General features: G+C 39.8%; 1 protein-coding gene across 1 annotated transcript in view; it reads left to right on the forward strand.

The window, feature by feature from the left end:
* Positions 1-1535: 1535 nt before the first annotated feature.
* The window catches only part of LOC133539215 (interleukin enhancer-binding factor 3-like), a 29932-nt gene continuing 8983 nt past the window's right edge, over positions 1536-22484 (forward strand). The window contains exons 1-11 of the mRNA XM_061881380.1: positions 1536-1674; positions 1959-2090; positions 7157-7268; positions 11146-11336; positions 11456-11624; positions 13497-13647; positions 17665-17756; positions 18145-18240; positions 21108-21219; positions 21296-21393; positions 21481-21589. Of these exons, the coding sequence (XP_061737364.1) occupies positions 1990-2090; positions 7157-7268; positions 11146-11336; positions 11456-11624; positions 13497-13647; positions 17665-17756; positions 18145-18240; positions 21108-21219; positions 21296-21393; positions 21481-21589 (1231 nt within the window). The 5' untranslated portion in view covers positions 1536-1674; positions 1959-1989. The remainder of the gene's footprint in view (positions 1675-1958; positions 2091-7156; positions 7269-11145; positions 11337-11455; positions 11625-13496; positions 13648-17664; positions 17757-18144; positions 18241-21107; positions 21220-21295; positions 21394-21480; positions 21590-22484) is intronic.

Below are 22484 nucleotides of genomic sequence, written 5' to 3' on the forward strand. Positions count from 1 at the left end.
GGGGTCGCTGGTGCCTATCTCAGCTACAATCGGGCGGAAGGCGGTGTACACCCTGGACAAGTCGCCACTCCATTTTGTTGAAGTACATACCATCCATTTACTACCGCTTATTCCCTTTTTGGGGTCGCGGGAGGCGTTGGTGTCTATCTCAGCTACAATCATTATTCAATAAATATATTTATAAAAGATTTTTAGAATTGTGGCTATTTTTAGAATATTTAAAAAAAAATCTCACGTACCCTTTGCAAGTACCCCCATTTGAGAACCATTGGTATAGATCAGTGGTTCTCAAATGGGGGTACGCGTACCTCTGGGGGTACTTGAAGGTATGCCAAGGGGTACGTGAGATTTGAAAAAATTATTCTAAAAATAGCAACAATTCAAAAATCCTTTATGAATATATTTATTGAATAATACTTCAACAAAATATGAATGTAAGTTCATAAACTGTGAAAAAATACAACAATGCAATATTCAGTGTTGACAGCTAGATTTTTTGTGGACATGTTCCATAAATATTGATGTTAAAGATTTCTTTTTTTGTGAAATGTTTGGAAGTAAGTTGATGAATCCAGATGGATCTCTATTACAATCCCCAAAGAGGGCACTTTAAGTTGATGATTACTTCTATGTGGAGAAATCTGCATTTATAATTGAATCACTTGTGTTGCACCTTTCTGCTTCCGGCGCCTGGACCGTAGTCAAGGAGCGCAGGGCCGATACTTCTCGGGGCAACACCCTTTACTTTACCCGGCAGTGGGTCTTCACAGTTCCGGACTCTATGAGGATAATGACGAGTCCAGTTTTTAGTTGCAAACTCGTGGCTTCTTTATTTTGGTGTGACTTCACCGTCAACATTATTTTGGTGTGACTTCACCGTCAACATCCCACACACACAAACACTAGCCACGCCCCCGCCCTCAGCCACCGCTCTCTCTCTTCGCTCGCCCACTCACTTACTGACGTCACTCGCCCGCGCCCGCGCCCACACACACATACTCTACTCTCATAACACTTGTTTGATTTTCAACAAGTTTTTAGTTGTTTTTATATATTTTTTTCCAAATAGTTCAAGAAATACCACTACAAATGAGCAATATTTTGCACTGTTATACAATTTAATAAATCAGAAACTAAGGACATAGTGCTGTATTTTACTTCTTTATCTCTTTTTTTGCACCAAAAATGTTTTGCTCTGATTAGGGGGTACTTGAATTAAAAAAACCCAAAAACAAGGGGGTACATCACTGAAAAAAGGTTGAGAACCACTGCTCTAGATTGTCGTCGTTTATTGTCACAATTTGACCATTGGCTTTCTGAAATGGCGGATACGCAGTCAAAGCTGTTATTACAGTGAGAGATAACCCATACTTAACTCGAGGTGCCATTTTTGTTCAATCTTCATTGTTAGAATGACACCAACTACAGAGCGTTCTTTAATTTATTTATTTTTAACTTCTATACACACATATAAATGTAAAAATATTGGTTTAATGACGTTCTGTGACAAATAATGTAAGTCGGTTCCTCCTAAATTTACAATCTTTCGTTTAGAATGCATCTGATCAGCACGCTGTTTATGACGTCAAATATAAGCGACTCGTCACCGACAAAAAAGGTATCCCCGTCAAAAAGGTCGGCAGTACAAACTGATTTACTCGCTTTTTGACCAAGGTAAGCCCTGAAAATATAAAGGACTGTAAACACCTTGCAGTGACAGACGTTACCAGATGTAGAAAAGGCCGTAGTTGAAAGCAACATGAGCCGAGATCATCGTGGCGGACATTAGCGAACTGGCTAGCAAAGAAATGCGCCAGTGCTATAAACACTAGCCTTCGACGAACTATACATTCAATGACGTCATAACACCAGCATTTGTTTATGCTTTTTTTAAAAATGTAACAGAAATGCGCCGATCGGTTACTCCTATTTTGACTCAAAAGACCTTTCCAATACAGGTGCAAGCTTCGTTAAGGAGAAGGTGCTAGCATGGCGGCTAGGTGGGACGAGCACCACGCTTACGAGGAGCTTCTGCACTGGGACAACCTCATCCAACAAGGACACCGGCTTCACCCGCATGAGTTTGAGAGGTAAACTATGTCTTCACTTCGGGCTGGGCGATGTGGCCTTTTTTTAATATCGCGATATTTTTAGGCCGTATCGCGATACACGATGCATATCTCCATATGTTGCCGTAGCCTTGAATTAAAATTTGATCAGAGGTGGGTAGAATAGTCAGAAATTGTACTCAAGTAAGAGTACTGTTACTTTAGAGCAATGGTTCTTAACCCGGGTTCGATCGAACCCTAGGGGTTCTGCGGAGGTCAAAACACACCCGATTCATCGTGTAAATAAAAACTTCTCCCTATCGGCGTATTACGGATACAGCAACAGCAGAAGTCACACTGATTTGCAGGTGTGTAATTTGTTGTGAGTTTATGCACCGTGTTGGTTTTGTTCTTTGAACAAGGTGATGTTCATGCACGCTTCATTTTGTGCACCAGTAAAAACACATGGTAACATTTAAGTATGGGGAACATATTCACCATTAATTAGTTGCTTAGTAACATGCTAATCAGTAACAAATTGGCTCTTAAAGGCCTACTGAAATGAGATGTTCTTATTTAAACGGGGTTAGCAGGTCCATTCTATGTGTCATACTTGATCATTTCGCGATATTGCCATATTTTTGCTGAAAGGATTTAGTAGAGAACCTCCACGATAAAGTTCGCAACTGGAGAAAAGCCCTGCCTCTACCAGAAGTTGCAGAAGATGACGTCACATGTTGATGGCTCCCCATATATTCACATTGATTCTAATGGGAGCCTCCAACAAAAACAGCTATTCGGACCGAGAAAACGACAATTTCCCCATTAATTTGAGCAAGGATGAAAGATTCGTGTTTGAGGATATTGATAGCGTTGGACTAGAAAAAAAAAATGCGATAGCATTGGGATGTATTCCGATGTTTTTAAACACATTTACTAGGATAATTCTGGGAAATCCATTATCTTTCTATTGTGTTGCTAGTGTTTTAGTGGGTTAAATAGTACCTGATAGTCAGAGGGGTTTGTCCACGGGTGTCGACGGCAGCTGTAAGGACGACACAAGTTCAGCTGATATCCGTCAAGTGGTGACTTTTCAACCACAATTTTCTCACCAAAACCTGCTGGTTGACATGTGGTCGTGATCCATGTCTGCTTGACTGCGCTCTGATCCATAGTAAAGTTTCAGCTCCGGGAATTTTAAACAAGGAATCACCGTGTGTTTGTATGGCTAAAGGCTAAAGCTTCCCAACTCCATCTTTCTACTTTGACTTCTCCAATATTAATTGAACAAATTGTAAAAGATTCAGCAACACAGATGTCCAAAATACTGTGTAATTATGCCGTTAAAGCAGACGACTTTTAGCTGTGTGTGTGCGCAGCGCTCATATTCATAAGAGCCCCTGACGTCACGCGTACACGTCATCGTTACGCAACGTTTTCAAGAAAAAAGTCCCGGGAAATTTAAAATTGTAATTTAGTAAACTAAAGCGGCCGTATTGGCATGTGTTGCAATGTTAATATTTCATCATTGATATATAAACTATCAGACTGCGTGGTGGCTAGTAGTGGCTTTCAGTAGGACTTTAACTAGTCGTTATTAAGTACTTATTAATGCCTTATTCGGCATGGCCTTATTATAACCCCGGTCCTAACCCTATCCCTTGTAAATAAAGTCTTTATTACTTAGAATATGTTACCCATACTAAAGTGTTACCAAAAACATATAACTTTGTCTTGAATTTGAAAAAAAACAACATTTTATTTTTCACTAAAGAAGGGTTCGTTGAATGTGCTTATGAAACTGGTGGGGTTCCGTACCTCCAACAAGGTTAAGAACCACTGCTTTAGAGATTTATTGCTCAAGTAAAAGTAAGGAGTACCGTATTTCCTTGAATAGCCGCCGGGGCGCTAATTAATTTAAAACCTCTTCTCACTCCTGCGCTTATTCAAGGCATGCGGTAAAAGTAAGCAGGCGCTAAAAATTTAAAAGCAGTAAAAAATTGAGTGTGATGTAAGGATACCATCATGAAAAGCACATTAAATAAAAAAATAAAAACCATTATTATGGTTATTATTTTCAGCACCGAAGGCTTGGAATAACCTGCAATTGAATATTCAACTTAAAACCCTTGTTACATTAAATGAGTTTAAAGTTTCTGTGAAAGGATTGCGGTCTACCTTGTCTGTATGCACATGTGTCATATGAGCAAGTTTTAATGTTGTAAATGTGATGTTTTAGGTTTACTGTTTTTAATGTAACCTTGCTGCTGCACTCTTGTCCTGGTCTCCCTTGGAAAAGAGATATTTGATCTCAATGGGATTTTGCCTGGTTGTAAAGGCTGCCGTTAAATAAAAAATAAATGAAAGGTGGTCTTACCTTTGCTTGTAAATGAGACGCCAGGGGCATCGATGGCTTGTTTATAGAAGTATTCCTTATCTTTCTTCACTTTTAAAAAGTCTCTCAGGAAGCTGCTATCCGACCGCTGCTATCAGTTAGCTCGGGTGTGGGCGACTTCCCTCTGGTTCTGCTCCGTGGGTGCTCTATTTATCCCAGGACCACCAGAAAAGAGCATGGCTTGAGCAGTTTGACTTTGTTTATTTTTCAATAAAACCTCAGTCAGGTCGCTCGCTGGTGAACTAGCATGCCCCGCCTGTCTATTGGACTGTTGGCTCCACAGGTATAATTAATAAAACATAGCTGCTTACTGTTCTTTTTAGCATTCCAGTATTCAATAGCTTGGACCTTAAATCCTACTGAATAGCTCTTAATCTTCCCTTTATGCGATTTCAAATTGTTGAAATAAGCCTCCGCCATTTTGAAAATCTCCTCTCTGAACTGCAACCTTATCGTGGTAGAGGAGTTTGCGTGTCCCAATGATCCTAGGAGCTATGTTGTCCGGGGGCATAAAGCCCCCTGGTAGGGTCTCCCAAGGCAAACAGGTTCTAGGTGAGGGATCAGACAAAGAGCAGCTCGAAGACCTTTATGAAGAAGAAAAATCATGGACCCGGATTTCCCTACCCCGGACGCGGGTCACCGGGGCCCCCCTCTGGAGCCAGGCCCGGAGGTGGGGCACGATGGTGAGCGCCTGGTGGCCGGGCCTGTTCCCATGGGGCCCGGCCGGGCACAGCACAGCAGGAGACCCTGCCCCAAGTGGAGGAGTTCAAGTACCTAGGAGTCTTGTTCACGAGTGAGGGAAGAGTGGATCGTGAGATTGACAGGCGGATCGGTGCGGCGTCTTCAGTAATGCGGATGCTATATCGATCCGTTGTGGTGAAGAAGGAGCTGAGCCGGAAGGCAAAGCTCTCAATTTACCGGTCGATCTACGTTCCCATTCTCACATATGAACATGAGCTTGGGGTCATGACCGAAAGGATAAGATCACGGGTACAAGCGGCCGAAATGAGTTTCCTCCGCCGTGTGGCGGGTCTCTCCCTTAGAGATAGGGTGAGAAGCTCTGCCATCCGGGAGGAACTCAAAGTAAAGCCGCTGCTCCTCCACATGGAGAGGAGCCAGATGAGGTGGTTCGGGCATCTGGTCAGGATGCCACCCGAACGCCTCCCTAGGGAGGTGTTTAGGGCACGTCCAACCGGTAGGAGGCCACGGGGAAGTCCCAGGACACGTTGGGAAGACTATGTCTCCCGGCTGGCCCGGGAACGCCTCGGGATCCCCCGGGAAGAGCTAGACGAAGTGGCTGGGGAGAGGGAAGTCTGGGTTTCCCTGCTTAGGCTGCAGCCCCCGCGACCTGACCTCGGATAAGCGGAAGAAGATGGATGGATGGAGAAATCAAAAATACTTTAAAAATCCCCAGGGGGGAAAATATATTATTTTAAAAATGTTATTATTTATATAATATTATATTGAAATATATTATGTAATAATACATTAAATTAAAAACAATTAAGGCAAATTGAGCCACAATAACGTAACAGCACCATAAGCTCAGTAGGCAGAGATAAACAAAGGAAAATAACAAGGTAGCCTTTACGCAAATCATAAAGTCTGATAGGTGTGGGCTGCACCTGAGAACACATGGGCACTTCTGATTGGTGTTTTGTATGCATGCGTGAGTGTGTGTGTCTCTGTCTGTCTATGAGGGTGCATTACATTAATAAGTTATATCCAAACTACGTTCATTTGACAGTGATTCATAGCAGGGAAGCTAACATTAGCCCGTGACAGCCAAAATATCTACTAACGTTACCGCGATGTGTTTCCTCAAATTTGACGTTGAGTTCATCCATCCATCCATTTTCTACCGCTTATTCCCTTTTGGGGTCGCGGGGGGCGCTGGTGCCTAACTCAGCTACAATCGGGCGGAAGGCGGTGTACACCCTGGACAAGTCGCCATCTCATCGCAGGGCCAACACAGATAGACAGACAACATTCACACTCACATTCACACCTTAGGGCCAGTTTAGTGTTGCCAATCAACCTATCCCCAGGTGTATGTCTTTGGAAGTGGGAGGAAGCCGGAGTACCCGGAGGGAACCCACGCATTCACGGGGAGGACATGCAAACTCCACACGGAAAAATCCCAAGCCCGGGATTGAACTCTGACTACTCAGGACGACCTTCGTACTGTGAGGCAAACACACTAACTAATAATATTGCTTCAGATAATATAAAATAAATAAAACAGACCCATCAGTCAAAGTGCTGTAAGTTAGAACATAAAAAATATTATTGTTTATCATCACTGAATGAAGTGATGCAGTCAATCTAGTACAATATATTCCACAGCGACAAAAAGATCTATTGTAAAGATTATACTTAGACTGTAGGATTAATACTATCTAACTATAATGTTGGGATCTTTCTGAATGGGTATAATTTGAGCTTTACTTTTTTGGGCCACTCGCCATGATTTAAGTCTGCATATGAATGTTACACCAAGTTGAAGGGAAATGTTTAATAAATACGATAAAGACCTAAAAAATATAGACTTGACCTGTCTTCTGAAAATGTTTTTGCTTATTGCAAATATCTTGCAGTACATACATACTAAGGCAAAGCCTGTTACCGTGTATGTGAAGTTACAAAATATGCGGTTTAGCAGCCTCTTGTGGAACAGTTACAAAATCTTTAATGTATTCTACTCACTTTGCAGATATGAGGAGCTGCGCTACTGGTATGACTGTCGGTGCTATGAGGACGAGCTGAGACACTACCACCACTATATTGCTGAAATAGAGCCAGCGGATCATCCACAGTATCACACGGTACCCCTCTTTACCTGATTAATATTACCTCAGTCCCTTATTTTTAGAATATTCTACAAAGTTAGTCATTGTTTTGCCTATGTTGGTACTTGGAGACACTTTTAGGTCACAGGACTCCAAAATAAATTTGGACGATATGGCCTAAAATTTATATCGCGATATATTAGGGATGTAACAGTATCAAAATATCATAGTACAATGTTATCACGGTAATATTGTGCTATACTTCCTAAAAAAATACTTAAAAATATTAATTTATAAATTGAAGTGGCAAGAATGTTTTGGATAGGCCAGGGCGATAGATATGTAGATCAAAATAAAATCTCAGATTTTTTTCACAAAAAATTTGATATACAATTATTACAGATTTTGTTTTTCTTTACCTTTTGAAGAAACCCTCCGTCCATCAATTTTCGACCATTGAATACAATTGACAGATAATTCAATCAATCAATCACATTTTATTTATATAGCCCTTAATCACAAGTTTAATTAATTCAAAACAAGGTTTTCTTTTTTTTCTAACTAAAAGTTGTAGTTTGAAAGGACACTGCATACACTCCGTCTTACTCTTAGCAAAATAAAAATTTGATTAATGGTTGTTCTTTTTAGTCCATAAAAAATAGTGCTTTTTGTGGAATAATTTTAAAAATAAGTAATTTAAGAGCATCCTCTGAGAAGCAATACTTTTGTCTTGAACAAAAGACTTCAGTAAACAAAAAATATAACATGGCACATTGCATGCATGTAAAAACTGCCTTAATATATACAGGGTTTCCCCTACAATGTCACTGAGAAATTAAATCCACCAGACTTTCAAAATAAGTTTTTTTTTCTTTTTTTTTTAAACATAAAAACACATTTTAATGATATATCGTATGAATGGATATAGTCTATTGTGTAAGTACTATTGTCTATATATAATAAGTTAAAAAAAAAAGCTCAATTATCGTAAGCATTCCTCATTGCTTTATTTTGGGGGGGAAAAAGTTTGTCTAAATCGCATGTAAGAAGCGCGTCGGCAGCTGGTTGCACACCTAAACGAGTTCACACCTGGCAAAAGTAAGGAGAGAAAGTTGAAGAGTAAGGTATTTTAAGCTAATTAATGCATTTCTTGTTCAAGCCAGTGGTTATTACCCCAATTATTTTTAAATAATTGACGTTCAAGACAATGGTCAATCTCCATGCCAGATCTCACCTCGTGGAGCATCAATGATCATGAGAACGGTGACAGATCAGCTCAAAACTACACAGCAGGACCTGGTCAACGAGCTGAGACCACAATCTCAAAACGATCAGTTATACACTACGCCGTCATGGATTTAAATCCTACATTGCACCCATGGTCCCCTTTCTCAAGCCAGCGCATGGCAAGGCCTATTTCAAGTTTGCCAATGACCATCTTGATGATCCAGAGGAGGAGTGGGAGAAGGTCATGCCTACGGATACGACAAAAATAGAGCTTCTTGGTCTAAACTCCACCCGTGGTATTTGGAAGAAGAGGAAGGATGAGTACAATCCCAAGAACACCATCCCAACCATGAAGCACAGAGGTGGCAACATCATTCTTTGGGATGCTTTTCTGCAAAGCAGACAGAGCCATTGCATCTTATTGAGGGGAGTTAGGATGGGCCCATGAGATCTTGGTCAACAATCTACTTCCCTCAGTAAGATAATTGAAATTGGGCTGATGCTGGGTCATCCAGCATGACAACGACCCGAAACACACAGCCAGTGCCACTAAGGAGTGGCTGCATAAGAAGCATCTCAAGGTCCTAGATCGGCCTAGCTTGTCTCCAGACCTGAAAACAAATGGAAACTCTTTAGAAAGAGGAAGGTCCGTATTGTACTGCGACAGCCCCAAAACCTGAAAGATCTCAATAGGATCTGTATGGAGGAGTGAGCCAAAATCCCTCCTGCAGTGTGTGCAAAACAGGTCAAGAACTATAGGAAACGTCTAACCTCTGCATTTGTAAACAAAGATTTATTTACCAAATATTAAGTTTTGTTTTCCTGACATATCAAATGCTTATGTGATGCAATAGAAGGCATATTAATTACCTAATAACCAGACAGTGTCATTTTCTCTATTTTTGTTTTTGATTCTGTCACTCGCCGTTGTAAAGTACCAATGATAAAGATTACAGACTTCTACATGTTTTGTAAGTGGAAAAACTTGCAAAATCAGCAGCGTATCAAATACTTCTCTCCTCACAATAGGTATCTGTTTAAATAGTCAATGCACCCTGTGGTTTTTCGATGCACGGTGCCTATTAAAGCGGAGACCACATGCTCATTTTTACCACTGTTACATGGCCTTTCCTTTTAACAACACTCAGTAAACCTTTGGGAACTGAGTAGACCATTTTTTTAAGTTTTTCAGGTGGAATTATTTCCCATTCTTGCTTTATGTACAGGTTAAGTTGTTCAACAGTCCGGGGTCTCCGTTGTCGTATTTTACGCTTCACAATGTGCCACACATTTTCCATGGGAGGCAGGTATGCAGTACAGGCAGGCCAGTCCAGTATCCGCACTCTTTTTTTCTACAAAGCCACGCTGTTGTGACACGTGCAGAATGTGACCTGGCATTGTCTTATTGAAATAAGTAGGGGCGTCCATGAAAAAGATGTTGCTTGGATGGCAACATATGTTTTTCCAAAACCTGTACGGACCTTTCAGCATTAATGGTGCCTTCACAGATGTGTGGGTTACCCATGCCTTGGGCACTAATACACTCCCATACCATCACAGATGATGGCTTTTGAACTTTGCGCCTATTACAGTTCTGGTTCTTCTATGGTTCTTTTCCTCTCTGGTCCGGTGGACACAACATCCACAGTTTCCAAAAGCAATTTGAAATGTGGACTCGTCAGACCGCAGAACACTTTTCCACTTTGCATCAGTCCATCTTAGATGAGCTCGGGCCCAGCAAAGCTGGCGGCATTTCTGGGTGTTGTTGATAAATAGCTTTCGCTTTGCATAGTGGAGTATTAACTTTCACTTACAGATGTATTGAAAAACTGTAGTTACTGACGGTGGTTTTCTGAAGTGTTCCTGAGCCTATGTGGTGATATCTTTTACACGCTGTCTGTTTTTGATGCAGTACCGCCTGAGGGATCGAAGGTCATGGGCATTGCTGCTTTCTTAAAATTCTCTGAACCTTTTGATGATATAACGGATAGTAGATGGTGAAATCCCTAAATTCCTAGCAATAGGTCTCGTTGACTAATGTTCTTCTTAACCTGTTGGACAATTTGCTCATGCATTTGTTCACTAAGTGGAAACCGTCACCCCATTCTTGTTTGTGAATCACTTAGCATTTCATGGAAGCTGCTTTTATACCAAAGCCTGGCACCCACCTGTTCACCTGTGGGATGTTCAAAATAAGGATTTGATGAGCATTCCTCAAATTTTTCAGTCTTTTTTGCCACTTGTGCCAGCTTTTTAAAAAACATGTTGAAGGCATCAAATTCCAAATGAGCTAATATTTGCAAAAAATAAGAAAGTTTACCGGTTCTAACATTAAGTATCTTGTCTGTGCAGTCTATTCAATTTAATATAAGTTGAAAAGGGTTTTCAAATAAATGTATTCTGTTTTCATTTATATTAACACAACATGCCAAGTTCACTGGTTTTGTACTTGATGCCACACGTGCTGCACATAAATCCGATATGCCAATTAATTTACTACCAATCAGTCCACTGTGTTCCTTGCGTCTCACTCTGTCTACAAAGATAGCTTTAGCTTCCCTTTGACCCTTAGCAGGATAACGGTTAGACACTGGTTTGATGCAATGCTAATTTGGATGACGATAAATATGTGCTCCATAACAAAGCTAACGCTTTCTGGTTGTTTTTCCCTGCTCTTCCCCCAAAGGCTGCTTTGCCTAGCCCGATATTCATGGGGCCAAACGATCACCGCATGATGGCCAAACATGCCGAGATTTACCCCTCTGCAGTGGAGCTAGAGGCGGTGCAGACAATTGTCTCCCATGTGGAATGCGCACTAAAAAATGTGCCTGAAAAAATTGATAAACAGATACTCAAAGAAAATCAAGAGGCCAAAAGGTAAGTTAACCAAATAGTAGGTTTATAATTTGTTTATATGGTAAACTTTGAACTAACCTGGATTAATTTTTTTCTCTCTTTTCTCTTTCATGTTGATTTTGGCCTCCTCCACTACGTAGTGCAAGTGCACAAAAACGTGCCCTGCATGGGATCATGAGGGTGGGCCTGCTGGCCAAAGGACTTCTGCTCAAAGGAGACATGAACCTGGAACTGGTGCTCTTATGTTTCAACAAGCCCACCATCACTTTGCTTCAACAAGTGGCTGAAAGTCTGGGCAGCCAGTTAGAGGTACAGTTGCAAATGTTTCATGTCATAAAAACAACAGTTGGTCCACACTAGCGCTGCACAAAAAATGAAAATTTTGTTTGAATCTTACGTGTTAGATTGTAACATTCACTGTACATGATGATCAATGTTTCCTCGTCTCGAGCCTTCCTGGACAGGCTGGATTGTAGCAGTTACACTATATTGCGAAAACAATTTGGCTGCATGCCTTGACTCACATATGAACTTGAAGTGTCATCCCATTCCTAACCCATAAGGTTCAATATGATGTCAGTCAACCTTTTGCAGCTATTAATCAAATCAAATCAACTTTATTTATAAAGCACATTTAAAATTTACCACAGGGGTAGCCAAAGTGCTGTACAATGGGCAGGTTAAAAGTTTGTGTTGTGTTATTTGCTCGGTTCTCATACTATCTTTTATGCAGGATGGATATCACTGTGTTAAAAGCCAAGGAATAAAAGTATGTTTTTAAGAGAGATTTAAAAACAGGAAGAGAGGAGGCTTGTTTAACAAGCAGAGGTAGGTCGTTCCAGAGCTTTGGAGCAGCAGCGGCGAAAGCTCTGTCACCTCTAAACTTCAGCCTTGTGTCAGGGACTGTCAGTAGCATCTGATCTATTACAGCTTCAACTCTTCTTGGAAGGCTGTCCACAAGTTTGCGGAGAGTGTTTATAGGAATTTTCTACCATTCTTTCAAAAGCGCATTTGTGAGGTCACACACTGATGTTGGTCGGGAAAGCCTGGCTCTCAGTCTCTGTTCTAATTCATACCAAATGTGCTCAGGTCAGGACTCTGTGCAGGCCAGTCAAGTTCATCCACACCAGACTCTGTCATCCATGTTTTTATAGACCTTGCTTTGTCCATTGGTGCACAGTAATGTTGGAAGAGGAAGTGGCCTGCTCCAAACTGTTCCCACAAGGTTGGGAGCCAGGAATCTTTAAAAATAAAGGAAAAAAACAGCAAAAGTTGTGATGCGTTTTTGAAATCAATGCTTAAAATGATCAAAATATGATATTATTAAATATAAACTAAAACTACGTTAGTAGGGTTTCCCCTAATGTAACTGATGCATTTTTATTACTGCCACCCCTTGAAAATAAGGGCTTTATTTGTACTTGCCAACAAATAAAGTAATATAAGCTATTGTAGCTCCTAAAAGAAATCACATAAAGGCCAATGCTCTTTTTAACTTTTATTACCAATCTTATGGTAGCTAACAGCACAATTCCAACTGGTTCAGAGTCTCCAAACTCAAGTACATTTTATAATAACACCAGAAAATACTAGATGTATTGCTAGTTGTTCTAAATTTACACCATATATATTTTTTAATACTAATAACGGATTTATTTTTTTAGCCTTTTTAAAGAAAATCATATCGTTGCACAGTACTCATGATATCATTGTGATCACGCACTCACCGCCACAGGAAATCCTGATTACATATATACTTACATCATGTATAAAACCTCAATGGAGGTGTTTGGATGTTTTTTAAGGGCTGTATGGGCGGAATTGCAAGGAACCCGTAGGCTCCATTGTAAGCAAACTTTTGATCACATTTATTTAATATTTAGAAATGATAAAAAAAATAGATATAACATCATGTTACGTATGATGATTGTGGACAATAGGCAAAATTCCAAAAATAATGGTTTCTTTTTAACATCCACAGTTGTAAGGCAATGCAAATTACTTTTTTTCCCAATTACTGTGTGTCATATTGGCTCATGCGAGCCGATTATGTCATTGTACACATTCTGCTGTTAACTGTTCTGGGTCTAAGATGCACAAACAACCTTTTTAAATTAATATTTGGGGTGAGTGTGTCAGTCGGTCTTTGGTATTTTAACGTGCTGTTCCTCTTTGTAACAGACCGATTCTGCCGGGTTGTACACAGTGGTCCCATGTCCATTGGATGCAGCCATCATTGTAAAAAGCACCAAGGAGTCAGCTCTGACTCTCACCCTCCATCTCACATCACCCCAGGTCAGGGTGGAACCGCAGAGTGAGACGTCAGATGCAAGTGAGTATGCCCTACCTAAAAAGGTTCTATCACAGGTCTGATCTGTGCGTACACATCATGCACTGTTCTACCGACTTTGGAATTCAAACGTCACATTTTCGATTATCCTCTTCCATTTGAGGTCAGTAGCACTTGTACAGGTCAGTGAACAACCAATGAATGTTGGCTCTTCACTGTTCTGAGAGTTCTTTAAGCACTAATTGATAACAGTGCCCTAGTCTTGTACATATTTCTATGTGTTAATGCCTAAACTGAAGTCTTTCCAGCGCGCTCTGCATGTCCTTGATACTAAAATTTTGTATTTGCGGCGACTGCAGCAAAACTGATCACCCAAAAAATGCCCTAAAAAGTTTTTGTAGAGTACGAGTGTAATGACTCCTTAGTCTAAAGTTTAGATTATTTGGATTGGTCAAATGGGATGTACTCAAGGGCTGCACGTAGGGCCATTTTACTCCTAAATACCACACCACTGTATTTCAATAGAAGTATTGCAAACTTTGTGCTACTTTCTATGAGTCATGGATCATGGTGTGCAAATCCAAGGGATGGTTTCTGCCAACATAATGATTAGTTATAAGTAAGTAGGAACTACTACAAAAGTGTGCTACTGAAAGGAGTTTCTCTAGATGCGTTTTCATTACCCCTAGAAATGCGCAAAACCTAACTATCGCATGGTAATGACAACACCCATATTTATAAAAAAAATATATAAAAAACTCTCAAATATCGTAATTAACCTGTGCGCTCTCATGAAGTGGTTTTCGATATTGAAGTTTTTCGCAAAAGCAGGCTGGAAACACATTTTTTCGCATTTACAGCTGGTCACATATAAATGAACCGGCAGGGTGCCAACGCAGGACAAGTGGGGCAGACGGGTAGTCCTATCTCTCTTCCAATCGGTTGGCTTGGGAGAGCTACGCGGCATCGGCGCACTGGGCTGTCTCACAGATCCCTTCCCAGCAATAGTGGCCGACCCATAGGCTCTGAGACCTACATGCTCGAATAATGTCAAAGGGGCAGTAAGGATGTTGCCTTTGAGCGATCACCCCCTGCCTTTGATATCTATTGACATCACGGCAAAAACAGTGGCACCAAAATGTTCCTAAAAGTGGAGTGTTTCAGGATGAGATTTTACAAGAATTACGGCTCGAGACGCAAAACACTGTAACGGAAACACGTTCAAGTTGCCAATGTACTTTTTTTTTCTCGAAATTTTGGAAATATGTATTTTGCAAAAAATAATTGAAAATACAGCTATTGACCGACAAACATCTGTTTTCTTCCGCTTACCCATATTTTGCTTGGTTGGGCAGCAATCTCAATAAAGGCTGGTACACATATAAAGATTTTCTAAATCTGTTCAGTGGTCCTTGAACACACCATAATAGGACCCTCGTCTCGTAATCGTCTAGTATAGAATGATCACTCTGTTCTAAGACAGTTACAGCTTCTAGGTTCAATGTGCGCAATTGAATATAGATTAGTTGCTCAGACAGTATTGTGTTTGTCAGGTTTAGATCGGGGTACACTCAAAATTCAATATAACACGGTTCAATATAACGCGATCGTGTCATGGACCCTGAACTTTCTCCCGTTTTCTTTTCCACTAAAGTCAATTGCTTTTTTTTTTCCACCAAAATATAGCTTATTCAGAAACTTACTGTCTTGACCAGTCGCTACTGGTCATATCCTGTGTTGGTTTATTTACTCTACGCAACAGTCACACGTCTTCATTGCTGCACTTATCCCCGATTTCTACAGGAAGTGTCACGGCTGCGGTCCGCAATCGCCACAGACCGGTGCCGCCACCTGTCGTTCGGCAATCCACACCACCGTTTAGGGAAATAGCATGAACTTCTATGAGATCTTGCAAATCCGCGCATAAACATTTGATCAAGAAAACACTGAAATAGGGTTGAATGGTATACCGGTATTAGTAGTACTGTGATACTAATGAATCATATTCGGTACTATACCGCCTCCAAAAAGTATGTCTAAAAAAAGCTTTGACAATTTGAATTCATGTCCATCCCCTCCCATCAGCCAATGACTTCCCGTCCAACACAAGCAAATTTCAGCTGAATTGATCCGTGTTGCGACGAACGGCCAAAAATAGAAGCCCTGTGTATATATAGGGAATAGATGCGAAACGGCGATGCCATGGCGGTTCCGTACCGCTGGCTGTGGAAAGTGACACATTGACTTGAATAAAAACGGAAAGAGTCCACTGCCGTAGTGATGACGCAGCGCAGCTGTGATGCATCCTGGGGAAATTAGGGATTAGACTCTCTTGTTGTTCGCCGTTGGCGACCATTTGAGTTCAGGTAGCTTCGCATTAGGCTAATGCCCTGTATGGTTCCGTGCCTTGTACTGGAATTAAACAAGTATTCTTACATGCAAGCTGCTTCCTGCCATCCATTGCGACCAAATCGTAACACTTACAAAGTAAATCTATAGGAAACACTCCAAAAAGAAAGAATAAAATAAACAACTAAATAAAAATAACAAAATTTCGACCCAGTTATGTCCAAATCTATTTGTATATAGGGCCCGACCTATTCTGTGACGTGAGAGCAAAATCCATCATTTAAGTCATGTTACGTGGGGTCACTATCCACCAAACAGGTTTAAGCAGCCGAGTTACAGGTCATAATGTTTTCTATAACCGCGTTATATCAAACTTTTAGTGTATGTCGTTTTCAATGGAGTAAGATGTTAATTTTTCTTTAATTAATTTCTCTTTTTTTCATGTTTGCATTTAAGTAACTGAGCCTGCGCCGGTCTGTCAGTGAGTTTTTTTAGTTTTTTTAGTTGTCATTAATACTGTCTATTGTTACATCTCTAATTCAGTTTGCAATTGTTTTAAAGAAAATATGAATATAACAGAGGGAATATTTCATTCATCTTGTATAATGTACAGTGGACAATGTCAGTTTAGTGCCCCAACAAAGACAACATTCATCTGTAGGTCAGTTAAAGCAAATTATGAGCAGTCAGCACTTAATTTCAGGGTCCTAAACCTGACTGATGCATTGTTTCCTCAATGTGACTAATGATGAAATCCTAGCCCCTCAATGGTCATATTGTTTAAGAATATGTCTTGTTTGCATACATTTTTAGGAACAGAAGCTGGCTACCAATGGCCAAAACATCAATACACGTTTATTGTCTAATGGAATAAGCATTTCCACAATGACAATTAAAGTCTTCGGGCCCATGTGTAAATATACATTTTAATAGCTATATCCTAAAAACCAGCGTTCACTGCATTGAATGATTGTTTGTGGTCTATTTCTTTCTCAAGTTACATATTTTACACAATAAATGCCGACTGCAGAGTATGATGGAGTATTTGCATAAATGCATATCACTTTTGCTCAAAACAATTAATTTTATTATTAGAACAATATTGCTGTATTTTTTTTATAATTATTTAATCTTTTCACATTTGGGTTGTCACTGCAGGATATTTCATACTTTTTTTTAAAATTTTGTCATCTACAAGTTTAGAAAAGAGATACAGTTTTTAAAAATAAACTACTGTGGGGTGTGTTCAGAATTTATGCCATCAGTTTTGCTGCAGAGTGTCGTAGACGTGAAGGTTTTGACTGTGATTCACCTCTGATTGACTTCTAGTTTGTGAAGTTTTTTTTAGGACAACTGGACCTTTGACCAACTGGACACACTGTCTCATGAGGGGAAAGCAGCCAACCCAAGCCAAGGAACTGCAGGAAAGGGGTCTTTATAGTAGTTAACAATGGGAGAATAGTCACAAATTTGCTGCAGAATTAGCAAAAGTGGGGGTAATATTAGGGCACAATGTCTATTAAGGTTTGCTGGGATTCCCAACTAGTGACCATTCCACTTAAAGGTAGCTCTAAAATGACCACACAACTATAAGATCTCCTCTCCCTGCTGCTTGTGGTTTGTGGAAAGCTGCTGTTCCTTGAGCTGCACGACAGAGCCAACCCCCTTGGTCAAACTGTACCTTTTCTTCTAACTCCACCTCGTCAATAGAATCGCGAACAGACAACGATCTGCCGGACGTTCTGGACAGACAGAAATGCCTAACTTCCTTGGCGTCTCTCCGCCACGCCAAGTGGTTCCAGGTTTGCATTCACGTCATTATTTGTACGTAAGGTTCAACTGTGCCTTTGAATGTCTTTGAGTTTTTCTCCATAAGGAGAAAAACAGAACATTTGAGTGTCAGTTGTTGATCTAGTCGTTTATGTTTTGAAGTTTCGCTTTCACTAATTGAAGTCAAGAGAAGTGATTGACTGTTTCATTCCAAATTGCACACTTAGATCAGTTATTATTCACTAGTCAATTTTGACCTGTATTTGATAACTGGCAGCGTATCTTAAAAGTGGCACTCAATGATATCTTAACGGCTCAACATTTTCCGCCTCTTTATGCTTTCCTCTCCGGTGAACTAAGAGTGGAGATGACCTTTGATGCTGCAAGTGTTTAAGTCAAATATCTTATTTGTGTCTTCAGGCAAAAGTCAATAACCTGAAATCTGCTGTTATTGTGATCCGGGTCTTGAGGGATTTGTGTATTCGGGTTCCTACCTGGGCACCACTCAACGGATGGGTAAGCAAACTGTTAAAGACTATTTTTTTTTTTTTATTCAGTAGTTCCTCAGCTCCAGAATGTTTTTGAGATGCAATGTGTCTTAGCTAATTGTTATGCTGTAAGTTGTGAGCGATTAAAATGTTTGTGTTATGATGTTCCCCACCGCTAGTTGGTATAGCAATTTTCAGAATGAACCCACAGGAAATAAGATTCAAACAAAACATCTGGTCTTACATGTTAGCAATATATAGCTGGAGATCGACATGATTTTGTTTTCCAACCATTGGACCAAAGAAAGTGAGTTTGAAGGACAGTGCTGGGAAGAAGTAGATTTTATTCATTAAAGAAATTAATCCATAGCAACATGACCGAACGTGTAGCCAACTAAAAGTGCAGTTTGTGTGTGACACTGCTAGTCTACACAATATTGAAGAAGGAAGAGTCATAATACCAGCCAAGGACGTTAAAGTAATATCTAAACGGTGGCAATTGATCCATGAAAATATAAAAAAGCTGCTCATGGTGTATTTGACAAAAATAATCTCAAAGGAGTACTGTTAAAGTCTACTCTCAGAAGTAAATTAATTACATCATACAACTTTCTATTGTGTTGGTTTGACACAACATACAACTGCTATAGTACTTTCTATTGAGTTGTTTTGGTACAACTTACAAGTGCTGTAGCACTTTCTATTGTATTTTTTTGATACATTTCCTATCTAAAAGTTAGTGTTTCTTTTTTAAAAGCATATTACTTGTTACAATTGTGCTGTTTTGTGGGGCCAAGCATTAAATAAGATGTTGATTTGGGACAAGCGTTAGAAAATGGATGGATGGATGGATTTGAGATACATAAGTTTTGAGTTAAGAGCTCTGTCACAGAACCAATTCCAGCTGGTAAGTTGAAGTATTACAGCACTGTCATTTCTTTATATTGGTTGTTTCTCTACTATTAAAAAAAATTTTTTTTTTGATTTTTGGGAGAATGTAAAATTAACCTATCAAATCTTTTCAGAAGTAAGTTTGCATTTCCACCAAGTGGTCCAGCTCAGTTTTCTTTGTCACTTTTTTTTATCAACGATTCTTCATTCCAATTATTTTAAGAGGCAAGGTGAAAAAATAACTCTGAATTTGTCACGTGGCTATTTTCAACAGGTAAATAAATATCAATCCTTTAAACTTAAATATAAATTACATGAAGTTCCTTTCCATAAGAATAAACTTTCAGTAAAGTTTTACTTTATTTTTGAAAAACTTCATAAAAATATTTACACATATTCTGTTGGTTATGTTTTAGTGATAGATCAGGGCTTTATGCTTCCGGTTCTGATACCGATCATCCATGAGTGAAATCGGCCAATCTTAAGTTTTTACCCTCCATTTTCCTGGTCCCTTATTCCCTGAAGTTGTAAACCTTAATTAACAAAAACAAGAAGAAAAAGAAAAAAGAATGAAAGATTTTGGGAAATAAAAAATATCGATCTAATCACTAAGTCTTTAACCTATACTAAAACACCCCTTCGTATGAACAATAACGATTTATGGATCATCCTTTTTCACCTTACACATTTGACTGGTAGCGGCTGCTAAATAGCATCAGAGCAGCCCAACAGTTGTTAACTAATCTAATTATTCAACATATTAATTTCCTGTTACTGTAATGCAGTTCCATCTCAACTTGTTGAAGTTTACTAAGCAGTTTAACGGCGAGCTTAACTATTAAATCCCCTTCTCCAGCTTGTTCTTCCTCTGTGTAACATGTTTAGCTTTGTCCTGCAGTGAAAATGTAATGTACTTTATTTGCCTCAATGGAAAATTGTTGACTTAGGAACGAGCGCAGCTCCAAACGGTGTATGGCGATGCACAGTTTGTCTCATAGCCACCGTTGTGGCAGTCATTTCTACCGGTCGATGTACTGAGCATCTAAAATGGGAATCAGCGTTTAAAAATGTAGATAGTTCCAGGAGAATCAGAATATAAGACCCGGTTCTAATCGATGCTTGATGCCCAACCCTGCGTCGTCTAATTTTCATAATTGGTTAGACACAAAACTGGAGTAAAACTGAGCTTTTTGATCTGTTTCATAAGTAATGTGTGACATTATCTCATGTAGTTATCTTCTACGAGTGTTGCTTGCATTTAGTGCTGCAGTTTACGTTCATGTGTGCGCTTCATAACGCACGCTGATGATTAAAAACATTCATGTCGTTTCCTAAGATCTTAGTAAGACAATTTACACTTAATTAAGCGTCTGATTAATCACCATATTGATGAACAGATGCATTATAATGCAGGGCTAAGTCAGCTGTTTTATGTGAATAGGTGAGTTAAGGAGCAGAGCTTTGACGTCATCTACTGTATAAAGTTGCAAAGACAAGACAGTCCTATTATAAGGTGTTTGATACCAAGGGTGAACATGTGAATTAAAAAAATAAAATATAACAACATAAGCCAAATCTCTGAATAGCGGTCCAAATTTGTGATGGGTCGCACAAATGAATGTATGGGAACCGCTGGCATATAATGGCTCAGATGGTAGAGCTAGAAACTTGAAATTTGCTGGCTCCAATCCAGCTTCCGCCACCCTCGTCACCATCGTTGTGTCCTTGGGCAAGACACTTTACCCACATTGCTCCCAGCACCACAGTCGTTTAGTGTAAATGTAGCTTAATGTAGATGATGGGTTTCTCAATGTAAAGCGCTTTGATTCACTAGTGAAAAAACGACTATACAAATATAATTAACTTCATTTCACTACTATATTCCATCTGGAGAACAAACTGTTATTGCAATTGTCTAAAACACTTAAGCAGGTGACATATTTTAATTTAAGCCTTGGTGTAGGTCTGTGCTATAATTCTGTCTGTGTGCACTGTTATTTACAGCCTCTTGAGTTGCTGGCAGAGAAGGCCATCAGTACATCTGAGAGGCCATTGGGCCCAGGTGAAGCTTTCCGCAGAGTTCTGGAGTGCATTGCCTCTGGAATCCTCTTGAATGGTGAGCCTTGATCTTTTCTTTGTTAGGACATTGGCTTGAGTGCTGCAATGCCTATATGAATTGCATGTGTGCACAGATGGTCCTGGAATTAAAGATCCCTGTGAGAAGGAACCAGTGGATGTCCTTGGGTGTCTGACCTTACAGCAGCGTGAAGACACTACACAGAGTGCCCAGGTAAGATTATGTTACAAACAGATGTAGGCGTAAATACAGTACAAGTGTATATTCAGGTTTCCTCATTATTTTAAATATTTGATGTAGTTGGCATTGAGGCTGTGTGCATTTGGAATGATGTACAAAGTTTTGGGGATCAATGCAAGGCCTGGCAAGCCCTGGAAACCAATGGGAGCACGTGCAAAAACTGGACAAGGTAATGTATCGTTATTATGATCAATTAATGTTGTATTAAACATACAAACCCCGTTTCCATATGAGTTGGGAAATTGTTAGATGTAAATATAAACAGAATACAATGATATGCATAGCTTGGTTGGTAGAGTGGCCGTGTCAGCAACTTGAGGGTTGCAGGTTCGATTCCCGCTTGTGCCATCCTAGTCACTGCCGTTGTGTCCTTGGGCAAGACACTTTACCCACCTGCTCCCAGTGCCACCCACACTGGTTTAAATGTAACTTAGATATTGGGTGTCACTGTGTAAAGCGCTTTGAGTCACTTGAGAAAAGCGCTATATAAATACAATTCACTTCACTTCACATCATTTTTGACCCATATTCAGTTGAATATGCTACAAAGACAACATATTTGATGTTCAATCTGATAAACATTTTTTTTCTTCTGCAAATGATCAAGTTTAGAATTTGATGCCAGCAACACATGACAAAGAAGTTGGGAAAAGTGGCAATACATACTGAAGTTGAGGAATGCTCATCAAACACTTATATGGAACATCCCACAGGTGTGCAGGCTAATTGGGAACAGGTGGGTGCCATGATTGGGTATAAGCAGCTTAAATGACATGCTAAGTAATTCACAAACAAGGATGGAGCGAGGGTCATCACTTTGTAAGCAAATCGTCAAACAGTTTTAGAACAACATTTCTCAACTAGCTATTGCAAGGAATTATGGATTTTACCATCTACGATCCGTAAAATCATCATAATGTTCAGAGAATCTGACGAAATCACTGCACGTAAGCGATGATTTTACAGACTTTTGATCCCTCATGCGGTACTGCATCAAAAACCGACATCAGTGTGTAAAGGATATCACCACATGGGCTCAGGAACACTTCGTAAAACCACTGTCA

Source organism: Nerophis ophidion, linkage group LG20, assembly GCF_033978795.1.
Source record: "Nerophis ophidion isolate RoL-2023_Sa linkage group LG20, RoL_Noph_v1.0, whole genome shotgun sequence".
In the NCBI taxonomy this organism is placed as follows: Eukaryota; Metazoa; Chordata; class Actinopteri; order Syngnathiformes; family Syngnathidae; genus Nerophis; species Nerophis ophidion.